The sequence below is a fragment of the Macaca thibetana genome, chromosome 16, assembly GCF_024542745.1.
Source record: "Macaca thibetana thibetana isolate TM-01 chromosome 16, ASM2454274v1, whole genome shotgun sequence".
Taxonomy (NCBI): Eukaryota; Metazoa; Chordata; class Mammalia; order Primates; family Cercopithecidae; genus Macaca; species Macaca thibetana.
In genome coordinates, this window is record NC_065593.1 from 37,992,414 (window position 1) to 38,013,800 (window position 21,387).

Below are 21,387 nucleotides of genomic sequence, written 5' to 3' on the forward strand. Positions count from 1 at the left end.
CAGGTGTGCATCACCACACCCAGCAGATTTTTGTATTTTTAGTAGAGATGGGGGTCTTGCCATGTTGGCCAGGCTGGTCTCAAACTCCTGACCTCAAGTGATCTGCCCGTCTCGGCCTCCCAAAGTGCTGGGACTACAGGGGTGAGCCACTGGACCTGGCCAGGATAGGCTTTTTAATATGCTGAAGAAATCTAAGCTTTCATACCATAAGATAGAAGACAGAAAAACCCAACCTACGCAAGGTCCCAGAAGGTCTCACACAGGGTTTCTCCACCTTGGCACTACTGACATTTGGGGTTGGATAATTCTTTGCTGTGGGGCGCTGTCCTGAATACTATGGGATGTTTAGTGGCATCCCTGGCCTCTACTCACTAGAGGACACTGGCACCACCACCCCCAATCAGGATATCCAAAGTGTCCCCTGGGAGGTGCTTGTCTACAGTTATATCCTCTGATTAACTCAAGAGGAAACAAATCCCAGGACCAGCTCTTAATCAATCCATTACTTCGGGTCAGCAACACAGAAGGAAAAGAAGGGCAGTACTTACTTCATCTCCAACCACACTCCACAGCTGAATCAGAGGAAGACCAGTTGGACTGTAACTTGTCACCTGAAGAAGTGGGGAGGGGGGAGTATGATATGGTTAGGTTTTGTGTCCCCACTCAAATATCATCTTGAATTGTAATCTCTATAATCCCCATGTTTCGAGGGAAAGACCTGGTGGGAGGTGATTGGATTATGAGGCGGTGTGCCCATGCTGTTCTCGTGATAGTGAGTTCTCACGAGATCAGATGGTTTTATAAGTATCTGACAGTTCCTCCTTCACATATTGTCTCTTGCCTGCCCATCATGTAAGACGTGCCTCTTCCCTTTCTGCCATGATTGTAAGTTTCCTGAGGTCTCCCCAAGCCCGCAGCACTGTGAGTCAATTAAACCTCTTTCCTTTATAGATTATTCAGCCCCGGGTATTTCTTTATGCAATGTGAGAAAAGACTAACATCAAGTATTAGCTACTTCATGCACCTTTCCTTAAATACTACTGGTCAATCCAGGGCCAAGCTACGGGAAAGAAGGCATTGAAAGGTCAGTTCCCCCAGCCAGCCTGCCTCCCCTACCCCCACCAACCACACACCTGAGCAAGCAGTGCTGTATTCCCTGTCATCTCGCTCATGGCGGCATCTGCTTCAGGTGAAAACTGGTCATCGTCTTCAGGAGGAAAAGGAAAGGCAGCATTTAAGGCTGTCACTGAGGCAAGGCACCCTTGTCATATACATAAGTTTCAGGTGCATTCCAAGTAGAATGCTTCAGATGCTGTGGGACTGCAGTGGCGAGATCCACCCGGGTCAGGGACAGAGCCTAGGCCTCCATACGACTCCCAGTGGATAAACTCAGGGCCGCTGCGGCATGTTGCCCACTGGAGCACAGACAACAGACGGACAGAAACTCTTGCCTTCACCACCAACATCACCACCAATACCAGCAGCAGCAGCAGCAGCAGCAGCAGCACCACCACCACCACCACCACCACCACCAACTCAGGTGCTGGCAATGCAGAGCATATAGTATGTGTTCTTCCACCAAATTAGTAACACACAGTGCTATCCCCACTTCACAGGAGAGAACACTGAGGCAAAGGTGGATTCCCGAAGGTCAACCAGTTCCCAAGTGGAGAAGGTGGGAATCAAACCCAGGCAGTTGGCCACACAGCCCAACAAGGGCAGCCACTCAGAGGGGGCAAGGCGCTGCAGCAGCATTCAGCTTTGCTGGATTACAAAAGTCAACACAGAACAATATACCCAAGGCAAGCAGTGGTAAGGATGGGAGAGCCAGGGGTTTACCAAGGAAGATCTAGGAAAATCTTACAAAGGAGAAAGAGTTTCAGCTGGGTCTGGACAGATCGCTTAGAAGGACAGAAGCAGAGAGGAAGGAGGGGCAGCAGCAATAACAGAAGCAAAACAAAGATCTTGCCCTAGTGCTCCCTCTGAGCCGACTCCAGCTAGACTGTAGTATTTCTAACGCATTTAATTGCTTAAGACAAGCAAGAAGAAGATCAGAAGGGGCAAACCTGGGGAGGGAATGGGATGGGATGAACTATCACCTACAAATATAAAATTCCTAGCCATAAACAGCTGCCATTTCATCACCCTCTACACACCAGACCTTAGGTTTATGTAATTCTCACAGCCAGCATCAAAGACAGGTACCATTCCCATGTTCTGGGGTGAAAGTTGAGGCTAAGTAATTTGCCCAAGATTTTGCCAGTCCTCTTCCCTCTGACAATGCTTTCACAGTCTAAGACACCAGATAGGGTGTCCCCACTGTGTCCTGTGGAGCTATGGCCTGGCTGAGCAGTACAGCACACCCTCTACCACCGGGGCTAAGACTTTGGGTCTGGACTATAATCTGGAAAGTGCCTTTGTTGGAAGCCCTTCAGTGCCTGAGGTCTGAGTACAGTCTAGAGCAGTGGATCTCAAAGGATCAGCAGCACTGGTCTCACCTGGGAACTTGATAGCAATGTAAGCTCCTGGGCCTAAGCCCAGACCTATTCAATCAGAAGCTCTTGAGCGGCAGCAACCTACGTTAGCATAAGTCCTCCCGGTGAGAACGGAGGCTCTGAGAGAGAAAGACCTACTCTCGACAACTGTCCCCAACAATCCCCCAAGCCAGAGGCCCTAGCTGTTACCTGACAGGGGCATCACGCTGTCCAGAAGGACTTCTGCTCCCTGAAATGGCAGGGTGACAAAGTCAGACCTGGGAAGGCAAGAAAGGAACAAGTTTAACATGGACATGAAGGCTGACTCCACTCCAAGCCAGTATTCATCTTTGTACAGTGACGCCCACAACCTGGGATGCAGCGAAGCAGAGGGTTCGTACTTTGCAGCAGGCCACGGCTCACGGCACACCCAAACACAGAGAGCCGGCCCTGCTGCAAGCCTGACCTCAGAGGGACTTCCTACAGCAAATTCCTAAAAAGGAGCCCGCTTCACTTTTTCCCTTTTTTGTTGTTGTTGTAGAGATGAGGTCTTGCTATACTGCCCAGGCTGGGCCTGAACTCCTGCGCTCAAGTAACCCTCTCAAAGCGCTGGGATTTGCAGCAGGCCACCACGCCTGGCCCAGCTTCCCTTTTGAAGGATGATGCTGAGGATTCTTCCACAAGACAGGCCTTCTAGCTCAGTTTAGCTGAGCGAGTAATGGAGTTTGTTTCTATCAGACTCTGCTAAAACACAGTAAGCAGCAGGAGAAGAATTAACCCTCACCCAAGCCCTGGCACAACTGAGCCAGCCATGCAGAGATCACACATCCCAGACAAGCAGGGCGTAGGCCTGTCTGAGGCATCTCCGCTCACCTGATTTGCCGAAGCACGTCTACTTTCACCCTCTTATATCCGCCGTAGTCCACGTATCGAATCTCCACTTCGTTGGTCTCCTCGTAGGAGGCAACCACTTGGGCTCGCCACCATGCCCCGTCCGCACCAGGGGCGGCACAGATGACCGTTACTGCAGGGCAGGGAGCGGAGTGTGTGGAACGCCTGGCCCAGGGCAGGGAACCAAGGGCCACCTGGCCACTACCCACCTCCCTGCGTTATTTCTCAGAGACCTGCACCTCTGCAGCGCAGGGGACAGGAACAGCAACCGGACCCAAGCAAAGCCTCCCCCAAGCCCAAGACCAGCTGAGGGAAGAACCTGGATGTGAGAAGTTCAGCCTAACAAGTGTGCCGCCTCCAAGGCCATCTAGACTGAAAAGCATTCAGTCTAGATCCATTACTCCAAAACTTACTGGGACCCAAGAGGGACACAAATGAATAGGAATAAACCAAGTAAACATAGCACTCAGGAATGGGGGCCAGGGCCAGCCTTACATTTAAGAGGAAGCCCCTGAAGAAATCAAGTGCAGCAGATCTCGGCATCCTCGTACCTAGGGTGTGCTCCAGCCCACAACTCAGATGGAGAGCTTGACCAGAAGGGGCTTCCTGGGCCTAAACCCTCTTCTTCTAACCTTTGCCTCTGGAAGGTGCTGAGAGCACCTGGGCAGTCGCCCAGGATCAAGGGGTCACTAACCCACTGTGGGTCAGAAGCAGATGAGACCACGAGGTAAAGGTTCCCAGCAGCACCCCAACAGCTGCCCCAGGCTGGCCAGGATGAGGACGTGTGACATGAGGCTGACTGTGCTGGGTCCTGACCCTTAGAGAGAACCCCTGGCAGTTACCCCTCGGACTCCAGTTCAGTCTGTACTGCTGCGTTAAGGCAACTTTAGAGAAGCTGATGAAAACTAAATCCTTATCCTTCCAAAAGGAAAAAAATAACACACAAAAAGCTACCGATCACTTCAAAAGTTTTCTACTGCACTGAGGGACCCCGCCAGCCCCTGGTGAGGAATGGGTGATGTTCTGACATTTGATCCTCTCTGATAAGGACAACAAAGATAATAATGACAAAGGCTGGGCTCAGACCCCAGATCCTGCTCACTTGGGCAAGTCACTTGAGGCTCAGTTTTCTCATCTGTTAAACACAGATGACCCAACACACTGCACAGGCTTGTTGGACTTAGGGATTTTTTCATGGTAACCAGTATATGCATCAAGTGCTTTATATGTAACACATACAGTATTCAACACTAATTTCTGGAACAAGTAAGTATCACCCCCTTTAACAGACAATAAATAGGTGGCAGATACTGTGACACTGGCTTTGAGGGAAAAAAAAGAAAAAATTTAAAAAAAATTAGTGGCAGAGCTGGGATCTGAATCCCTGTGTCAAAACTCTACTCCAACACCCATCACTCTGCCAGCCAGTGGAAACCCCAGCTCTGCCTTGCCAGGAAACCCACCCCAGCTCCATAACAATGGCAAGAATTGAAGAATGCTGCTTCCATGAAGGATCCCAGAACAGCCTCCTCCTGATCAGGATCCAGGGCAGAACAGGCCACCCCAGGGGTCCCCCTTCCCGAACCCTCAGGGCGCTGCTTACTTTCCACCGGGGTGGGCAAGGTGGGGATTCCAGGCTGAGAGTAGCAGAGGTACATCTGCTGGTCGAGGCTGCGCAGTGCGTGGAAGGTAGGGTGTGTGTGCTGCTGCACGAACAGGTGCCCGGCGTTGACCTGGTTGACCACAATGACCTCCACGGTGATGCCATCAGGCAGCATGAGCTGTATAGAGGGGAAGGGGCAGCAGTCACTGAAACAATCCCTCTCATCTCATCTTTGAATAAGTCCCGAGGCCCAAGGGCAAGTCTCTGGGCTGGCACACCTTTGAAAAGGGCAACTCAAGACAACATGGCACCCAGAAGGCAGAGGCTGAAGGACTACCTTAACAATAGAAAATGTGCAACACCCCTGTGGCTGTTGTCCTGCAATACCACGAGCAGCCATTAGGGACAGTCTCACCTCAGGGCCAGGCAGGGAGGGTCCCACAGATACGGGGCAACCAAGAAGCAACTGCAGAGGTAGTGCTGGGCCTTGCACAGGCCTGGGCAGGGTCCACCTACCAGCGGTGCCCTCCCTCCCACTTCCATTGATGAATCTGTAAGACCCAGGGAGGGCAAACACAGGAATGAGGTGGCCACTGAGAACAGGACTCCTGAAAATAAGCAGTAGGCAGGCCCTCAGGCCCTTTAGCCAACTCCTGTGGACTGGCAGCTGACCCCAGGAGCCTATGATCTGACAGCATCTACGCTGCCTTCCCAAGAGCAAGCAGTGGCCTCAGGTCAGGTCCGTGGTCAAGGTCTAGCAGAGTCTGCTTCCTATTTGCTCTCCCTCCTGCTGCTTACCCTCCTGAGGTCAGGAGTTCAAGACAAGCCTGGCAAATGTGGTGAAATCCCATCTCTACTAAAAATACAAAAATTAGCCGGGCATGGTGGAGCACACCTATAATCCCAGCTACTCAGGAGGCTGGGGCAGGAGAATCGGTTGAACCTGGTGGGCAGAGGTTGCAGTGAGTCAAGGTCATGCCACTGTACTCCAGACTGGGCAACAGAGTAAGACTCTGTCTCAAAAAAAAGAAAAGAAAAAAAGAGAGTGAGTCTAGGACCGAGCCTCCTGGGAAAAAACTCTTGATTCAGGAATAAAGCATCAAGTGGTATTCAGCCCACTCTCAAATATCCACAGGAAAAAAGACATCCCGATCCTTTCCCTCCAGTCCAAGGGCCTTTGCAAAGGGGAAGACACAAAATTGAAATGCCTATCATCCTTTAAAAAAAAACACAAACAGGAAAAAAAAAAAAAAAAAAAAAAAAACCACCCAGGAGGGCAATTTCCTTGGAGCAGCACAGTCAAGCCCATCTGTGTAAAATGTAGTCTTTGGTCCACAGAACTCTGCAATTCTACTCCCAGTGAGATGAGGCCCTACTAGGGTCAGAGCCATACTGCAGGACATGGCGACGGCCCTGAGAGACCCCGCAGTCAGCCGCACACAGGAGCCCCGGAGCCCTCTTCCCTCTGCCAAAAGCAACCTCCAAAGAGTCACTGGGCTTCCAGGACTGGTGGGAAGTATTCACTCTTCTTTGTAATTTAGGCACCTCCTGGGGAGGGGGAAGGGGAAGGAGATCCTTCACTAGGGCCACTGCTAAGGCCTGACTCAACCAGAAGAAAGAACAAGCGCCATCCAAACCCATGATACTAGTCCCACTCAGGTCTCAGGTGTTGAATGGCGACCCTGGACACACCCAGTCTCCTGGCTGAACTCCATCCTTTCTAAGCAAATGCCTAGAAAACTTAAAAGGTGCCCAGGCAGCAGAGCCAAGGAAAGTGGTCCTCCCACGTGGGGACCAAGAGGCCTCTGGTTTCCTGCCAGGACTATCACCACCTAACCCCTGTCCCCAGAACACAATCCCATAGCAGAACCGACCAGTGGAGGCCAGAGGGGAGAGGGCACAGGCACTCATGTGCACTTGGCCTTCTTAGCCTGAGGTCTGGGGAGTTTCTTGTTTGGGGTAGGTTTCGGGGAACGAGGCAAGAAGTCCGGATCACCCAGTAGCACGCTCACCCAGGATGTCATTGGCAGAGAAGGCAGCGCCAGTGAAGGCAATGGGGGAGCGTAGATATTGGTGAGGTTCAGCTCCTTGAACTTCTTCCCAATCAAGTTCAGCGCTTTGTCTACATGATGCTGAGAGCCTAAATAGAGGATGGGTGCAGGACACACAATCACTGTAAGAGGAAAGTCACACACACACTCACAAAAACACAGCCACATACCCTACTCCACTGGACTTTGCATAGAGTTCAAGTGCATCTCTGAAGTACCAAAACACTTAAGCTCTGCTTTAGGAAGAAAGGCATCGAAGCCTTTCAAATGATACCTCTGCCATTATGATCCACGCTTTCAATGCAACAGGGAAGAGGTAGGCGGCTGGGAAAACACCAAAGGGGAATTGTACACAGGGCACTTCTGCTTTGAGAGGAGGCTTTATGGGGTGGTGGGCACTGTGAACCCAGGACCCAGGCCCCGCCCAACCAAGCACCCACCCTTCTCCTGGCCAAAGATCAGAGTAGGGAGGGACCTAAGTTTCCCGCAGGCACCTGAAATGGGGGAAAGGCTGCAGGGAAGACACCCAAGGCTCCCTTCCCTGGGATGAGAAGTAGGGTTTCCTATTCCAAAAAGATAGCAATTGAAACTCAGATGCTAGTCACTTCTATTTAATATTTCAGGTAAGAGACAATACAAGCATCAGATGCTACTGACCTTCTATGTGGCAGATCTGGACGCTCTGGGTGTAAGGCAGGGTTGAAATGTAGATCTTGGCACCAGATGTTTGTTTCAGAAAACTCACATACCGCCCCTGCTTGCCAATTAGCCGACCGACTAAGTGCTTCCAGAAAGAGAAAAAGAGTTGAGAGGATTAACGGGAAACCAATTCCCTGGACACCCAAAGACCTACTTCTGTTTTACACAAGATCACGCTCAAACATATTAGCTGTTACCATGTCAGCATTTATTTTCCAGGACTATTCTAAGCACTTACATTTACTCATAGTACCTATGAAACACATAACTTTATCACCATTCTGTAGACGGGGAAACAAGCCCAGAGAGGCTTGTTCCTTAAGGAACTACCTTAAGGTCGCACAGCTGCTAACCAGGAAGTTGAACCAGGCAGTCTGGCTCCAGGACCAAGCAGTTCCCATTTCATCCCAAAAATGTGGCCCAGACCCAGAAAGCTGCAAAGGGAGCAGCATCTTCTCTAAAACCCATGCTAAGAAGTTTTGCCAGCACACAATTTCTCGTGCCCCTCTCCCTCTGGTCTACTCAGATCCAGAGATAAAGGGGCTCGATTTGAAAATGAAGGTCTAAGAACCCTGGGCTCCCACTGCCAAGTGACAGCAGGTTGGAGCCTGCAGAGCAGAAGGCACGCAGAAATCCCCAGTGTGCCAGAGTTCAAGGCGGACAGGAGGAGCCAAACTTAACCCTTACGTAAGACGGGCTCCCACACAACCCCCAACGACCCCCTCCCAGAGGAGCTACTGGGGACACGGTCCCTCCTCAGGCACAGCCTTTCTCGTCAAGCCCTTTGTAACCACTGAAGGAAAAGCAGGCAGGATGGGTAAGGACCCTCCAGGGAGGAAACCACCAAGAGAGCTGGCAACCCAGGGTCAAAACAGCCACTCTGACCCAGAGTTCAGACCAAGTCAAATCTCCACCCGAGCACAGAGCCCAGGGCTCTGGGAGAATGCGGTCTAGACAAATTATTTCCGAGCCCCCGAGACAAACATCAAGATCAAGCTAATATGTTGTAAGTTCTAACAGCAAGAAGCTCGAAAGCACTTAAGCACTCAGGAATGGGGGACTGATGAAGTAAACTGACATTCACACAATGAATAATGCAGTTACAATCACATTTTCAAAGAATAACACACAAAAATTAAATTGTTAAATATTTAAAGTATTAATTAAAGTGACATAATCTCAGTTTTGTTTAAAAACCATAGGGTGCCAGATGAGAAGGAAATAAAAGTCTTTCACAGTCACTCTCAAGGGTAGGATTAGAGCTGATTTTTATTTTCTGCATATATTTCTATACTTTTCAAGTTCTCTAAAATATGGATTTATGCTTTGCTCAATTATAAAATACACTTTACGTTGGAGCACTTGAGCAGAGCTCAGTGAAGGGATTCTGGCTGGCCCCCACGGCCTCAGTGTTTTTTTTCCAAATAGATCTCAGCCCCAGAATATGCAAGAACCACCCCCAAGGGAGAGACACACAGGCCTGCAAGTTTGAGAAGTACAAGAATAAGATGCTCCTGGAAGCAGCCAGAGGAATTCCATGTTGCAGGAAGCTCTCTGAGCCTTGGCAAAGTGTAGTGTGTCCTCTCCCCGCAGCCTTTGGCTGACCCAGGGCTCCTTCTGGTTTACTGTCCCTCTCCCAGCTCCCTCCCCCAGGGAGCTTTGCGGGTTACCATGGAACCAGCCTGGGGGACTCCACCCCTACCTTTGGCACCTCGATCTCCCAGATGATGAGGTCGACCTTCTTAGGGTTGGAGCCTGCCTGGGCATTTTGGAAGCTCTCAGTCTTCTTGAGACTGCAACAGCTATCCACGGAATCCATGCTGTTCCTGTCAGAACCTGCAGGGGAGGAAGCAGCAGGCGCGCGCACACACAGACCCCAGCTCAGAGCAGCCAGTAACCCAGAACTTCCCAAACTCACATTCCCGGGAGGCCCTGCCCCACACCCGCTCCTCAAGCTTGGCAGGTGACTGTCAACTTACAGTCTAGAAGGCTCAGAACAACCCCAATGAAAGGAGGACTGGGGGTGTCGATACACCTAATTTTAGCCTGCCACTTACAGTCCCACTTGCTTAATTGGGAGCCGCACCCAGCCACAGCTGCTGGAGCAGAGACACAAGTGGTGAACTGGGAAGGGACAGACTGCGCCCAGGGAAGGGGAGCCCACAGGGCAGGGGAGGAGACATGCTTGAGGTCCACATGGTCCTGAGAGCCAGACCGATGGACTGCAAACACCTTGACACCCTTCCAACTATCCTACCCTCTCAGTCCAAGGGTCGGTCTCCTGTCCCCAGGGCCCAGTTCCAGGGTCACAGGTACAGGCCTTCAGCCAAGCAGAGCTAGACAAAGTCCTCATTGGCCTGCCTGAGGGCCCCATTCTTATACCTAGCAGGGACCTGCTCATTCCTCTGCCATATGTGGACAAAAAAAGGAGAGTCTCCTTTCCCTTTGCTTAGGCCTGATTCGTGCAACTCTGAACACTCTTCTGGCTCAAATACTCCCTTGCTCAAAAGACGGAGCCAAAGCTCATGGCCAAGAAAACCCAATGGGAAAAGGACTCTGCTCCCGACCTGGGCTGTTTCACTCTCGCTCAAGAGTGTGCCAAAGGGACTGTCACAAAAAAGAGGGTCCAGATCAGCTCAAGAGAAGTGGCCCTGGCTTAAATATGGATGACTCAATCACCAGAAAGAGATCACTCCTGAGAGTCTACCAACTAGGTTACCTTCCACATGGTTTCTCCAAACCCTGGGCATAATCCTTTGCCAAGTAACCCATACACTGGATGCAGAGAACTAAGGCCCAAGAGATCCTGCTCCCAGCTAAGGAAGAATCACCTTCAAAGTGACATCCCCCCTTAACCTAGGCGCTTGGAGCAGGATTCATGCAGGGAAAAGTACCCCTTTTAGGGGAAGACTGCTTGGCTAGGGAAGCATAAGAGGCTGACAGGGGTTGGGGAAGGGGGCGGGGAGCTCTGCTCACTCACAGCCCCCAGCCTCTGTCCCACAGAATGGGACTGGCTAATACCTGCCATCTCGATGGCGCCCAGCAGTGGCTCAGAACCACACCAGGACTCTAGCAGGCTGCACTCCAAGGCCAGCTGCCAGCTCCCTCAGTAGGGTGGTCCCTGGACCCCTCTCAGCTTCAACTTTCTCACACACAAAGCAGAGCTGACATGAGGGTGCATGCGAGGCACTACCCTGGTGCTTGGCACCCACTGCATGCTCGTGGACAGTATTACCTCATTTCCACCCGCCATCTCTAAACCTCCCTGCCCATCACCATGGCTTAGGTTCGAGCCTAAACTCAACAGGTCTGAGTAGCTACTACTATCCATCTAGAGTAGGCAGACAAGGCTGTGGGGCTTGTTAATTCAGCCGAGGGGCAGTAAGCAAAGGGAAACTCCTTTATTCTTAAAAAATAAATAAAACAAAAAACACCCATTTTAAGATGCAATATTTTAAGAAACATTTAAACATCCAGAGATTAGGATGCATCATATAGTATCTGGCCTTCTATAATCATGACTGGCAGCACTTTTGTCTTTCCAAGGTACATAAAAACAGTAGTGTCGCAACAGCATCTTGGAGGTGACAAAACGTAGTGTGTGGTACAAACGAGATGCTGCCGAAAGTAGTAAAATTCCCGATAAAGATTCCCAACCTTCCTGGAGCTGAAATGGGAGGGAATGGCTCCAGGACAAACGTCAGAGAGGCACTGGGATATTCGTGGCCTCTCTCCAAGAGATAAATGAAAACACCCCGGGGCGGCTGCAGAAGCAGGGTCAGGAGCTGCTGACCTGTAAGTTAGCGGTCTGAACTGTCTACGCTGGGGTCAGCACTCGAAAAACCCAGGACACCTCGTTATCAAAGTGCCCCGCTTTCCCGGGGTGGAGCTGCAACTGCACAGAAAGAAAATGGCTGAGGCTCTCTGCAAAGGTGACAGCGACAACTCAGGAAGCTCGAGCCTCCCACAAGTATTTAAAGCTGTGGCCATTCTTTGGGCACTTACCCTGTAAGAGCTTCTGGAGAAGGAAAGCAGGTGAAGACATGGGAACAAGCACATGATTAAAAGGAAATAAACCATTCAAAACACTCACACCCATACTTGGCACTCAAGGGAGGGAAAGCTAAGGAGGCCTCTCCATTAAAAACACACACACACACACACACACACACACACACAGAGGTTAGTGTTTAAAAAAGAAAAAAAATGGGCTGGGCATGGTTGCTCACACCTATAATCCTAGCCCTCTGGGAGGCCGAGGGCGGAAGGATCACTTGAGCCCAGGAGTGTGAGACCAGCCTGGGCAACACAGGAAGACTCCATCTGCACCCAAATAATAATTTTTTTAAAAAAAGAAAAAAAGGCACACTAATGTTAATCAGTGAGCCCAAGTTGGAGCTGGTTCCTTGGGAAGGGCTCACTGGGGAAGGTCACCGGCTGAGGAACCAAGTGACAGCTCCCAAGGCTTGGGGTTTCAGGGCAATCTAACTGCTCAGTTGCCCACCAGCTTTATGCCGTGTCCAGCTCTCTGCAGGTTGGGACAAAGAGCTGAAGAGCACCATGACTTTGCTGCACAAGTAGCAGAAGGGAGAGGCAGACTGGCGGCCTTTCTCCAAGAAATACTGGGAGCGCCCCATCCTCTAAATGAACCCGAGACCCTCCTACCTCCTGAATGATCTGCTTCCACATCCATGGTCCATCCATCCTCAGCCCCCAAGTCTGACAACTCCCCCTTCAGCACCCCATTGCTGAAGGGCACAGTACTTTCTGGCAGTGGCGGGGTGATGGCCTTGTCCCTGGGGCTTGAGCTAGTCTCTGTGCAAGAGTCTTCAAGCCCTGAAGTGCTGAGAGAATCCGAGCAGTGTCCTGGGGAAGCCACCAAAGGGACACTTTGGCTGCTGTCTGACATGCAGGTGACACATGTGGCATCTTCCACCAGGATGCCTGCCCGGTCAGGCAACTCTTCACCAGGAGTGGTCAGTGGCAGGCAGGGGGTCAGGGAGATGTGGTGTGCAGAGATCTTTGGTTTACTGTCCTTGATGGGGCTGGACAGAGGGCTGTTCAGGCAGCTCACGTAGGTCTTTGGTGGTGCTGAGCCCTCTGCTGGTAGGCCTGGCGAGGGGAGGGCAGCATCCGACGGGGCAGCAGCTGCCTCTGCTGTGGCAGGTTCCCCAGTGTCGGAGCCCAAGACAGTGTGCTGGTGAACTGGGACACAGCTCTCTTCCTCCTGCCCTTGGAGCTGACTGGCCTGATACACACAACCTGTAACCTTGCCCACCGCGGTGGCCAGCACCTGTTCGGTTGCTTCCGAGATCACCTGGGAGATTATCTGGAAGGCAGCCTGCTCAATCTCCTCATTTCTATCCAAGCCCTCCCCATTTCTATCCAAGCCCTCCTCATTTCTATCCAAGCTCTCCTCATTTCTATCCAAGCTCTCCTCATTTCTATCCAAGCTCTCCTCATTGCCCAGTTCTCCCTCGACATCTCTGTCCTGGGCTTTGGCATCTGTGATTGGGGGTGCTAGTGCCGCATCATCCTTTAGCAGCTCTGTGTGAGCTGACTTGATGAACCTACTTGGCAACTTCTCTGCTACATACTCTTCCTCTTGCACCGGCCCCACCTGGGATGAGCTGCTCTTCCCCTTCTCTTCTTCCCCTTCTAAAGAGGCTAGGTTGGGGGCCTTGCTGTTCTCCAATTCCAAGACATGCTCCTGAGACAATAGATCTTCTTCAAGCACCTTTTCCCCCAACACAGCATCACCGGTCCCTTCGGCCCCACCTGTCTCTCTTGCCCTCTCCCCAGAGCCATGCTTCTCTGGGGGCGCTGCAGGGTAGCCTGGCTGGCCCCTCCCTGGCACCCTACTGAACGGGGACTCTTGCTTACACACCTCAGCTGATTTGTGGGGGAATAGTACACCCTTTGGAGATGAAAGGGGGCACTCTAGAGGAATCGATTTGGTTTCACCACCTGTCAGGGCTAGCTCCAGCTTTGCACTGTTGTCTCTGCGTGTTCCTGGTCGCAATCTCATGTCTATGGTGTTAGGAAGACTGCCCGAGGACTCTGATCTTCGGCGAGGTGGGTGTGCCCGGAGCAATGCTGGTGGCTCTGCAGGCAGCTTGCTCACGGTGGACAGTTCCTTTTCTGGCGGCTCTGTGACGCTGGGGGGCATGGACACCACTTCGGGACAGACGTCTTCCATGGGAAGAGGTTCTTTGATGGCAGAGTCAGCCCTCAGCTGCACAGCACCAGCCTCCACCTGCTCATCATGGCTGCTGACGTGGCCTTTTTTACGAGAGAAAAACCACCACCAGCCGAGAAGTGCCAGCATCCCAGGCAATGCCAAGGGGAAGAGCGAACGGAACTGGATTGCCATCCTGCAGGCTTGAAGTAATTACACCTGGGGAGAGCAGGAGAGTGGGGAGGAAGAATGTCACAGAGCCAGGTAGGAGGATACTGGCAACTGCACATGCAAGACAGTCAACAGGGTAGGGCCGAAGCCATCTCCCCCACCTTCCCTGCCCTCCAAGAGGAGCACACTCTCAGCTTGTACCAGTCCACCCTCTGTGTGATCCACTGGGGGTCGGAGGCCAGGAAGAGGCATCTTCCCCTCCATGCTCCCCAACTCACACACCCTCTTGAAACAAACCGAGCATTCTGTTCTTTAACCCAAATTCCTCCCTCCATCACTTCATGATGCCAAAGTCTCCCTGTGTTCCCCAAAGGGGCTGGCTCTGCTCAGTGTGGCTCAGCTCTCTAAACTCACAGAACATTTTTATCTATCAAGTGGCATCGGAGCATTTCAAACCCCCATGGAATCCACATGTACATGGGTTCCTCACATCTCCCCACAAAATGAGTCAATGAAATGGCACTTCATTACTCAGCAATTAGAGATGCTGAGAATGAAGGAGGAATAAAATTTCAAATGGCTAAGGAGATGCTCCAGGGTGAGGGACCAACACAGCAAACTGCAGCATGAAGGGCCAGGTCAGACTTGGAGGACTCAAGTACAGGCGGTCCCTGATCTTCCAAGGCTCAACTTAGAATTTTTCAACTTTACAATGGTGTGAAAGCAATACCCATTCAATGGAAACTATACTTCCAATTTTGGATTCTGATCTTTTCCTGGACTAGCGATATGTGATGCGCTACTCTCTCACGATGCTAGCTCCCAGTCATCCACTCTATCACAAGGGTGAACATCGGGCATCCAGAGTGGATCGTGCTGCTAGGTGATTTTGCCCAACTGTAGACTACTGTGAGTGTTCTCAGCTCGTGTAAAGTAGGCTAGGCTAAACTATGGTGTTCAGTAGGTTAGGTGCATTAGATGTGTTTATTTTTGATTTATGCTATTTTCAGCTTATAATGGGTCTACCAGGATGTAACTCCATTGTAAGCTGAGGAGCATCTGTACCCTCGTGGGGTCAGTGAGGGTGTCCCAGCGCCCCACTGCATAGTCTGGACTTTATCCTGTAGACAACAGAGAACCAGCATAGGTCTGCAAGGCACACACACCAAATTGTTTCTAGAAGGCAATTCTGGGAACAGGATGAAAAGTGCATCGAGGCTGGGCGTGGTGGCTCACGCCTGTAATCCCAGCACTTTGGGAGGCAGAGCTGGGCAGATCATCTGAGGTCAGGAGTCCAAGACTAGCCTGGGCAACACGGTGAAACCCTGTCTCTACTAAAAATACAAAAATTAGCTGGGCGTGGTGGCGAGCACCTGTAATCCCAGCTACTCAGGAGGCTGAGGCAGAAGAATCACTTGAACCCGGAGGCAGAGGTTGCAGTGAGCCAAGATCAAGACTCCATCTCAAAAAAGAAAAGTGAAGAGATGGAGCAGAAGGAACCTAGAAACCTAAGTCAGTTAGGTCTAAGCAAGGAGAAACGGTAAGGGCCTAGAAGGCAACAGCAGACATGGAAAGGGGATAGAAAACTCAATTTTTCCTCATCTGTAAATTGGGGACACATCTCTTAATGGATGGTTGGTATAAGGATTAGCTGAGATATAGAAAGTTCTTTGCAAAGCAGGGTTAACACTCATTAAAGGTATATGACGGGCTTATTCTAGAACACTTATATTCAATGCTTCCTGTGCCAGCAAACTTTAAATCTCTCTGCCAAAGTAATGTCTTTTTAAAACCAAAAATCCTTGAACTGACAAGCTGAATTACACCTTATTTGGGTTTGTTTTTAGAGATAACAAATGTACATGTTTTAACAACTCATACTGGTTTAATTGACTTATATTAATGTTTTCTGGCAGAACCAGAACATCAGTACTTTTAAAAGTTCCCTGAGAGGTTCTAATTTCCAGCCAAGGCTGGGAACCGCTACTCTAGGACTCCGCCTCTGAAAGTGGATCCATGTACCGGAAGTCCTGAATATCGCCTGGGGCCTTGCTAGAAATGCAGTACCTCAGTCTCACCTCAGACCTGCTTGTTAACAAGACCCCTAGGGGATTCCGAAGGACCTTACAGTTTGTGAAGGAATGCTAAGAGGTGTGTTCTGCCCCTACAGTGATGAAGTAGCAGTGGTAGTGAGAAGGTCACCTCCATTTGAAAGTCCCCATATCTTTAAAGGTAAACTTTCTTGCTGATACTTGAAGCAGCAGCAATGATAGCATTTGAAGAAAAATGCAGGGTTAGGCAGTGGCCAGGGCTAAGACTTTACATCAATTCTTCAGAGAGAAAACTTAGTGCTACCATTTTACTTCACATTCAAACACACAACCTTGCTAGATTGTTTTCCTTTTATCTCACTGTCGTCCAGGCTGGAGTGCAGTGGTGTGATCTCGGCTCATTCCAACCTCAGCCTCTGGGTTCAAGCAATTCTCCTGCCTCAGCCTCCAGAGTAGCTGGGTCTACAGGCGCCCACCATCACGCCTGGCTAATTTTTGTATTTTTGGTAGAGACGGGGTTTCGCCATGTTGGCTAGGCTGGAACTCCAGACCTCAGGTGATCCGCCAGCCGGCCTCCCAAAGTGCTGGGATGACAGGCCACGGCGCCCAGCCAAATGTATTACTATCTTAAAGGTTAAAATAGCTCAAGGAGGCTGGGTGCAGTGGCTCACGCCTATAATTCTAGCATTTTTGGAAGCTGAGGCAGGTGGATCACAAGGTCAGGAGATCGAGACCATCCTGGCTCACATGTTGTAACTGTGTTTCACTAAAAATAAAAATAAAATAAATTTTAAAATGAGCCAGGCATTGTGGTGGGTGCCTGTAGTCCCAGCTACTCAGGAGGCTGAGGCAGGAGAATCGCTTGAACCCGGGAGGCGGAGGTTGCAGTAAGCTGAGATCGTGCCACTGCACTCCAGTCTGGGTGACAGAGCGAGACTCCGTCTCAAAAAAAAAAAAAAAAAAAAAGCTCAAGGCATACAGCCAAGGAATGGGTACCTAAATTCTCTTCCACATTAAATCTGGAACCCATTATTCTAGAACTGGGGGAAGAGGTGTTATATGAGCCAAGAAAAGGGGAGGTCTGTACTACCTTTCTGGAGAGCCTTATAAATAGCTCTTAAAAGCTCATAACCACATCCTATAACTCAGAAATCCCACACTTGGCATCTTTAAATTTAAAGAAGCAAAACAAAACCACAACAAAGAAAAATCCACAAAGCCAAGCCTGTGATCCCAGCTACTTGAGAGGCAGAGACAGGAGGAGGATCGCCGAAGTCCAAGAGTTCGAGACCAGCCTGGGCAACATAGTAAGACTAGTCCCTTAAAAAATTTTTTTTTTCAAAATGTTTTTAACCCACATACCTCTGCATAGGCAGAGGTCTATACAAGAATGCCTGCTGAGGCATCATTTGAAACAAAATTGGGATTAACATTTCAGGGGAATCACTGCTAGGTAGATTATGGAATCCATGGACATACCAATGTTACAGAAAGAAGCTGATCTCATGTGCCAACATGGAAAAAATCACCTGGATACATAAAACAAAAACGTACAGACCACCATGTGTATGGAATGTCTATGTTCACATAATCCCATGGAAAAACTGGGAAGGACACACAACAAGTCATTCAGTTGTAGGAGGGGGAAGTTTCTGTACACTGATCTCGTATCCTGAAACTTGCTGAACTCACTAATTCTAACCATTTAGTAGATTTCCTTGGGATTTCCTACACACAGATAAAGACAGTCTTACTTCCTCCTTTTGGGAGGAGAGATTTTTAATTTCTTTCATGACGGTTCTCCAACTTGGCTTCACATTAGCATCACCTGGCAAGCTTTTAAAAGCCCAAGGCCAAGGCAGCACCAGCCCTATTAAATCAGAATCTTAGAGTGAGATCCCAGCAGCAGGGTTTTTTTTTTTTTTTTTTTTTAAACCAAGGTGATTACAATGTGTAGTCAAGTTTGAGAATCACTGTTCTGAGGCCAGGTGTGGTGGCTCACACCCATAATCCCAGCACTTTGGGAGGCTGGGGTTGGGGGTGATGGAGGGGGCGGCAAACTGCTTGAGGCCAGGAGTTTGAGACCAGCCTGGACAACATGTGAAACCCTGTCTCTAAAAAAAAAAAAAAAAAAAAAATAAGCCAGGTGGTATAGTTCCAGCTGCTCCAGAGGCTGAGGCAGGAGGATTACTTGAGCCCAGGAGGCGGAGTTTGCAGTGAGCTGAGATCGCGCCACTGCACTTGCAACAGAGTGAGACCTCATCCTGGGGGAAAAAAAAAGAATCACTATTCTCTAACAACCTGCACACACCCAAAAAGGTGGTAATGATGGGAGATTTGCCTTGTATTTGCTTTGTGTTCAACTGTCTTTCAAATAAAGGAGTAAAGACAGGGAAGTCCCCCTAAACCTATTCTGGTTTGGGGGCTGCCCAATAATTTTATTTTATTTTATTTTTTGAGACAGAGTTCTGCCCTCGTTGCCCAGGCTGGAGTGCAATGGTGTGATCTCGGCTCACCGCAACCTCCACCTCCCGGGTTCAAGCGATACTCCTGCCTCAGCCTCCTGAGTAGCTGAGATTACAGGCATGCGCCACCACGCCCAGCTAATTTTGTATTTTTAGTAGAGACAGGGTTTCTCCATGTTGGCCTGGCTGGAAAAAATAATTTAAAAAAAAGAGTAAGGACAGTTTGAGACAGGAAAGTGGCTATGGGGAAAGTGTCTATAGGGGAGTGTGCCCATGGCCTGCTGTCAGGAGATCAAATACTACCCCACAGCGCACATGCCAGGAGGAAGAGGAGCTGAGTCTAAACCCAGGTTTTCAACTGGTCAGTTTGTTTGTTTACTTACTTATTTATTTAAGACAGAGTCTCACTCTGTCGCCCAAGCTGGAGTGCAGTGGGCACGATCTTGGTTTACAGCAACCTCTGCCTTCTGGGTTCAAGCGATTCTCCTACCTCAGCCTCCCAAGTAGCTGGGATTACAGGCACATGCCACCATGCCTGGCTAATGTTTGTTTTTTGTTTGTCTGTTTGTTTTAGCAGAGATGGAGTTTCACACCATGTCGGCCAGGCTGGTCTCCAACTCCTGACGTCAAGCGATCTACCCACCTCAGCCTCAAAAACTGCTGGGATTATAGGCGTGAGCCACTGCGCCTGGCCAGGTCAGTAAATTTAGATTGTGATTCCTTACTAACTAGGCAATCCCATTTCACCCAGATTTATAGCTGTGACTCCCATAGCAATTATCTGATCTTAGGAAGAAGATTAAATGGGATGGGGTAGAGAGGAAGAAAAACAATCCTAACAACTACCCCACCGGGGGACAGTTTTCCTTATTTTACATAACAAGGGCCCAAGGCCACAGACTCTAATTGGCTGTCTGCTCAAAACACTAGCCACCTCTCAAGATGGCTGGGAGAAGCCCCACCCCTTTAGAACTAAAAGTTGATCCCAAGGGGTCCTGCCCGTCTCCAGCAGTTAGTTGCTGCTCCCACACCATACCACCACACCCAGCCTCCCAAGATCCCACAAGGGGACTATACTACAGTGAGGTAGAGACCCAAGACTCAAAGCACGCACCCCCGCCCTGGCTTTGGTCCTGTACCCTAGGCCACCCATACCCAGTCCCCAGCGCTTTCTGTCACTAGGCTCCCTGCACTTCACCTGCCCTGTTCTCCGTCCTCAGACAGAATGCACAGAATCACCACTGTGGGCCACAACGCCCACCCCTGCCTGCTGCTCTGTAGCTTCCCAGGACACCACCACCAGCCCTCCCAGCCCAGCTCGTTCCCCAGAGACTAAGGCTCTAAACCCTCAGACCACCACCTCTAGAGTCACCCCTACAGTCACTGGAGCTGCTGAAGAATTACTGCCCAGGAAACATGGTTTCTACATTTCCAAGCCAGGGAAGGCCTCCTAGAAGGCACTGAATACTGCTACCCTGAAGCCATGTCACCCAACCCACAGAATCCAGCATGTCCCACCTAAATTCCCAGTGCCCATTACTCCTCAGCCTTCACCCCACACTCTGGACTAAAGCCAGAGACCCAAGGCTGAGCAATCAGGAACCAGGTGTCACTGCTTCTATGCAGCGAGTGGCTCAAGATAAAGCCCTTATCTACACCATTGCTTCCAGGAACAGGAACTGCCTGGCTTGAAGCGTTCCACCAGCACTTGAGAACAGAGATTACAAGATCCCCAAAGAGCAGAGTGGAAGATGTTTTTTTGTCCTTGCTACCAGGGAATTGTGCTTAGAGATATGAACCATCCTCCAACAAGAACAGAGCCAAGAGCCCCTGGGATCAGCAGGCCTTGGCAGGGTCTCACTAAGGGCACCCATTGCCAGGAGACACCTCACAGATGCCCCTCCACCAGCCCCCACTTCCCACTAGTCAAGAAATCAGCTAGGCCAGGCGCAGTGGCTCACACCTGTAATTTCGGCACTTTGGGATGCCGAGGCGGGCAGATCATGAGATCAGGAGATCGAGACCATCCTGGCTAATACGGTGAAACCCCGTCTTTACTAAAAATACAAAAAAAATTAGCCGGGCGTGGTGGTGGGCACCTGTAGTCCCAGCTACTTGGAAAGCTGAGGCAGGAGAATGGTGTGAACCCGGGAGACGGAGCTTGCAGTGAGCCAAGATTGCGCCACTGCACTCCAGCCTGGGTGACAGAGCGAGACTCCGTCTCAAAAAAAAAAAAAAAAAAAAAAATACATACATATATATGTATCAGCTAGCCCCTCACTCCCTCACCCCTGAGGCAATTATCACCACAGTCAAACAGACTTCTTCGGAATTTTTGCCATTTACCTGGTCAGACAGGCCTACAAGAGGTGGTATAAAATGCATCAGCCTTTCCTGAATGCCCAGGTAGTGCCACCTTCTCATACATACACATACCCCTTCAGCCTTACAAGGCTCTTCTGACATCTTCCTTCCTGCACTGGGCCAGACTCTTCGGAGTTGCTCTCTTTGCCCTGAGGTGTTTGTTTTTGTAAACCTGAACTTCTCAACGTGTAAGCGGTTTCACAGTAGTCCCCAAAGCCTTCATACTCACAAGCTAATCAAAGGCTGGCTCCTCCCCAAGGCCCAGGACTAAGGGCAGACCTGTCTGCAGTCAGAGAAAAGCCTCCCAGAAGGATGCTGCAGAGCCCTGCCCTAGGGTTGGTGGGGAGGACACTCTGTCATTTTGAATCTGTTGGAATTAAATAGCTGCCTGCTTATTTTTAGCAGGTCCATTTGCCTGGGAATAGACGCACGCTGGCTAG

General features: G+C 50.2%; 2 protein-coding genes across 9 annotated transcripts in view; one reads left to right on the forward strand and one right to left on the reverse strand.

Annotated features, from left to right (window-relative positions):
- COIL (coilin) overlaps positions 1-21,387 on the forward strand; it is a 252,232-nt gene that overhangs the window by 65,780 nt on the left and 165,065 nt on the right. The window lies entirely within an intron of this gene.
- AKAP1 (A-kinase anchoring protein 1) overlaps positions 1-21,387 on the reverse strand; it is a 39,274-nt gene that overhangs the window by 4,939 nt on the left and 12,948 nt on the right. For 7 of the 8 annotated variants that reach the window (XM_050764672.1, XM_050764670.1, XM_050764667.1 and 4 more), the window contains 9 exons: positions 12,384-14,115; positions 9,421-9,554; positions 7,677-7,803; positions 6,981-7,108; positions 4,969-5,146; positions 3,348-3,498; positions 2,685-2,752; positions 1,134-1,207; positions 549-611 (listed from right to left, as the gene is read on the reverse strand). In XM_050764672.1, coding sequence (XP_050620629.1) covers positions 549-611; positions 1,134-1,207; positions 2,685-2,752; positions 3,348-3,498; positions 4,969-5,146; positions 6,981-7,108; positions 7,677-7,803; positions 9,421-9,554; positions 12,384-14,091 — 2,631 coding nt within the window. In that variant the 5' untranslated portion in view covers positions 14,092-14,115. Of the gene's footprint in view, positions 1-548; positions 612-1,129; positions 1,208-2,684; positions 2,753-3,347; positions 3,499-4,968; positions 5,147-6,980; positions 7,109-7,676; positions 7,804-9,420; positions 9,555-12,383; positions 14,116-21,387 lie in introns of those variants that run through there. The other variant, XM_050764673.1, reaches the window with a different exon arrangement.